The sequence below is a fragment of the Hordeum vulgare genome, chromosome 1H, assembly GCF_904849725.1.
Source record: "Hordeum vulgare subsp. vulgare chromosome 1H, MorexV3_pseudomolecules_assembly, whole genome shotgun sequence".
NCBI lineage: Eukaryota > Viridiplantae > Streptophyta > Magnoliopsida > Poales > Poaceae > Hordeum > Hordeum vulgare.
Genome location: NC_058518.1, coordinates 351,551,960 through 351,556,089, shown reverse-complemented (window position 1 = coordinate 351,556,089; position 4,130 = coordinate 351,551,960). Strand labels below are relative to the sequence as shown.

General features: G+C 49.3%; 1 protein-coding gene across 1 annotated transcript; it reads right to left on the bottom strand.

Moving 5' to 3' along the window:
• Positions 1 to 259: 259 nt before the first annotated feature.
• Positions 260 to 3,760, bottom strand: LOC123435896 (uncharacterized sugar kinase slr0537). The gene is made up of 5 exons (XM_045115598.1): positions 3,293 to 3,760; positions 2,359 to 2,624; positions 2,122 to 2,239; positions 1,568 to 1,776; positions 260 to 1,312 (listed from the first exon to the last, which is right to left on the bottom strand). Exons 1-5 carry the CDS (start codon positions 3,632 to 3,634, stop codon positions 859 to 861), a joined length of 1,389 nt encoding a protein of 462 aa, XP_044971533.1. The 5' UTR covers positions 3,635 to 3,760; the 3' UTR covers positions 260 to 858.
• Between the last annotated feature and the right edge of the window lie 370 nt (positions 3,761 to 4,130).

Here is a 4,130-nt window from a genome sequence, read left to right as displayed (position 1 = left end):
TTTCGCTGCCGAAGGCGACGTTCCACCCAACCACAATCGAATCCCGTCCGGCAAAGTCGGACGATCTCATTACCGCCTTGTTCGGTTTCTTTAAAATTGAAGGGGTTTGGAAGGGATTGAGAGGGATTAAATCCCCTACAAGTCAAATTCCACCTCAATCCCCTCCATTCCTCTTCAATCCACTCCTCGGTGGGATTAACCGAACAAGGCCTACAGTTTTGATGATAAGCATATCCCCTCTGGGCAGTGGACAACAGGGTGCTGCCGAAAGAAGTTTATTCACATTCTAGACCAAGATGGCATTTGTCTTTCGACTGTGCATTACATTACAGCCAAACGTATGATATCATGTTCCCCTTTTGAAATAAAAATACCCATGTATCATGTACTCCCTCCGTTCCTAAATATAAGACATTTTAGAGATTCCACTATATACCACATACGGATGTATGTAGTCATATTTTAGAGTGTAGGTTCGTTCATTTTACTCCGTATGTAGTCTATAGTCAAATTTCTAAAAGGTCTTATATTTCGGAACAGAGGGAGTACTATGTAGCATCCTTCCGGTGCAAAAATGTAAGTGCTGACAGAGGCCGAGAGGGCTGACGACGAGCTAGGGCTAAAGGAATGAAATGCTATGTACAAGTGAATGTGCCTAGCTAGGACCTGTGGTATCTGTTGGCATGCTTTTGGAAGGAGGTGCTGGTTTAGCATTTTATATAGAACCTGAGTCTGAGTGGTAAAACTAAGCAATCGCTTAAGTGATCTTCTAGAGAAGGGGGCACGACCCGCTTCGGCCCTCGGCAGTTCCCATCGCCGCCGTTTGTCGAGGACCTGGGACTTGAGGGGGAGGAAATATCATAAGTTGGGAACCTGGTCTGTTCCAGCATCTGAACAGAACTCCAGGTTGTCAAGGTGGAACTCAAACGATTCGGCCAATCTGTCAGCATCCTTAACCCTTAGTCGCGTGCCTTGCTGCCCCACAACCACAGCAGCTACCTGCGCAGCCAGCAGGCCGATGCCCTTCAAGTCTGATGCGCCCCGGAGGATACCGTACAGGATTCCTGATGCATATGCATCACCAGCTCCGCAGGTGTCCACAGGTATACAGGCCGGCGGAGGGATGTATATTGCTTCGCCTTTCACACCAATGTAGGAACCGTGCATACCATCGGTAACAGACACTAGAGGGATAGAATGGCTCAAGTATCTCGCCGCTGACACGGTGCTCTCTTCCGAGGTTAGCTCGCAGAATGCCCTTGCTTCGTTGGCATTGGCAAACAGTATGTCTGCATAGTTTCCTACGATATCCCTGAAAATGTTTAGGATCAGAGTCAGTACCGCTGGGAATTACATAGCACTATACTACCATAATATGGGGCAAATCTACACTTGCAGTCACAAACAAGCATAGTTATTACTGATTTCCCCTGATTTATAACTCACACCTCTTGTTATTTGAACAGAAATAGAAGATGGCTTATGACTGCAGAGTGTGTGCAACTGGGACAAGATAACTGCAAGTGCCATAGAAACAGGAAATCATCCGCACGGAGGCTAGTCTCACCAAAAATCACTGTGGCAACGCTTGATGCATGACACATCTGATGCCGAAACAGCAATAAGTGCACCATTCTTCTTAGCATCTTCACATGCCTGCTTGATGGCTTCAATTGTATGACTAAATTCGAATAGGTACCCTTCCACTATCAGTAGATTTGACTTGGATACTATCTCTGCCAAATCCGAATCGTAAGCCAAAGTTGAAGATGTACCCTGCAAGACGAGTTACAAGGCATCATTAGAGAATAAGGTAACGCGAGGAGAATTTCTACACAAATGGCTGATAAAATAAATTGTACTTGTCCAAGGAAAAATCAATATGACATGGATGTTCACAATGCTATATCCATAATTCAAATAAGACCGTGAATAGTTATTCAAATATATGGATACACTCTTAAGAAGCCAAATAGTGAATTGCTACATTTCCAGGAAGGCACAACTCCGAAGTGCCCACAGAGTAAAAGAGCACATAAACTTATGTCTAAGAATACATCGTAACCCGGACACGATTATGAATGATCGTAGAACAGGAAAGCCATTAGTGAAGAAACTAACCTGGTATGCAAGCATAGTTCGCTGTGCATCTGGAGTTGTTAGAACAATCACGGTCCCAGTAGTCCCATCTTTGACCGGCTTGGACAAGAATTGCACATTCGCACGATGCAACTTTTGCCTAGCAGGGTGATCCAAACAACGGTTTGATGTCAGACAATGTTCAAAAGCCTTATTGGTAACAATAGTACAACAAGATCAGAGGCAGTGAAGATATTGTCTGATTAGTGATGAATTTACCTATAGAAACTACCAAGTGGGTCACTGCCCACACTGCCGGCCATTGCTATTCTAAGCTCAGGGTAGCTGCTGGCCCGACTACTACCAAGCCTTGCTAGAGCCACAAGCGAGTTGGACAGTGAGCCTCCGGCAGCGGCCTTGTAGGTGCAGCCATCCATGGCACGCAAGACCCGTCCCCTCTCCTCATGGTTAACGACTTTTCTAGTACCCTTCTCTATGCCCAGTCTCTCGAGGAATTCATCATCCACCATGCCTGAGAAGTCAACCTATTTGAGCAAAAAAAACATTCATAAGTTAATACAATTGATCCCAAGAGCTTATCCAAACAGATTGAATGTCTGTGTACTGGCGTCCATTACATATTTGGCACCAACGAATAAATTGTATATGCGCACATACAAGCAGCAAATAATCACCGAGATAGGCCATGAGACGGATCCCTGGTACTAGTGACCCTGCCCTCTAGTGTCTGTTGATGTGTATTCACCATTACTAGCTAATGTGTATTCTGCATTTGTGGTGCATGGAAGTGGTAATGTTTGTTTTTCCAGCTACTGGTTTCTTCCAATCTGGCATCAGGAAAGCACCTTCAATTCCACATTTACTTACCCATTACAGGAAACAGTATAGTCTTTATCCAAGAAAAAAAAGGAAACAGTATAGTAGAAATGCAGTGTAGTGATAGTCAGTTGCACGTTTGGCACCGCCAAAAACATAGTAGGACTAAACACTCAGGTCACATTAGCCAGCATCGTCAAACTTGCACAAGTCGAAATATTAAATCATTAACAGTAGAAAGAGCGCCAGAATCTTGCCAGAGTCCCAACCAGTCAATGCCCTACGACCTACGTTATGTTGAATGCTTGAAGCTACTGGTTGGTTGCAAATTGGCATCAGTAAGACAGAGAGGTAGGGAACACAGGAGTGTGCGCACCATGGCCTGGCCGAGTCCGAGCACGTCCCAGCGCTCGGGCCCGGAGAAGGCAGCGGCGGCGAGCTCGATGACGTCCTCACACTCCTGCTCCTGCCTCGGCGGCCCACCGCTAAGCGCGCCGGGGCCATCCTCCTCGTCCTCGTCGTCGCTTGCATCTTCGTCGGCGTCGGAAAATCCTCCCAGGAGCGCCCTCGGCCTGCCCTCCCAGCGCACCGCGAACCGGCGCGGCCCTGCCCTGGCTCCTCCTCGCGGCGCGGCGCAGGAAGAGGAAGGAAGAGGCGGGAGGGGAGCGGCGAGGCGGCGGCTGATGAGCCGGGAGGCGGTGGTGGAGGCGAGCGCCATTGGAGAGAGGAGGATGGGAGTGGGAGAGGAGCCGTGCCGTGTTCGGAGCAGGGAAATGGAGTGGATTAGGGTGTTGGGGAGGGAGAAGAGGACGTGGAGCTCCTGCGGCCGGCCACCGCCAGGCTGAGAAAGGAAAAAAGGGAAGCCAACTCCACCGCGCCACCCATCTTGTCCGGGTGCGTTCGTTTAGTCCGGCCCAACGCGCGGATCCAAACAGAAAATGTCCGGATTTCGTCCGTTTTCGACTCATCCCCGACCCAAACTTGCGTCGAGTTTGGGGAAAACGGACATCACGCGGACGCGCTCGTCGCACGCCCTTGTCCGCCCGTGGCCCGCGTGTCGGGGACACAAGTATTCCCATTCGATTCCAACGCCTCCACCCCCTCTCCCGCCCTGCCCCGCTGACGTCGCCGTCGCTATTCTCCGGCCACCTCAGCCCCCGGCCGTCCATAGCAAACCACGTCTCGACATGGCCGCTACCACGCCCGCGCTTTCG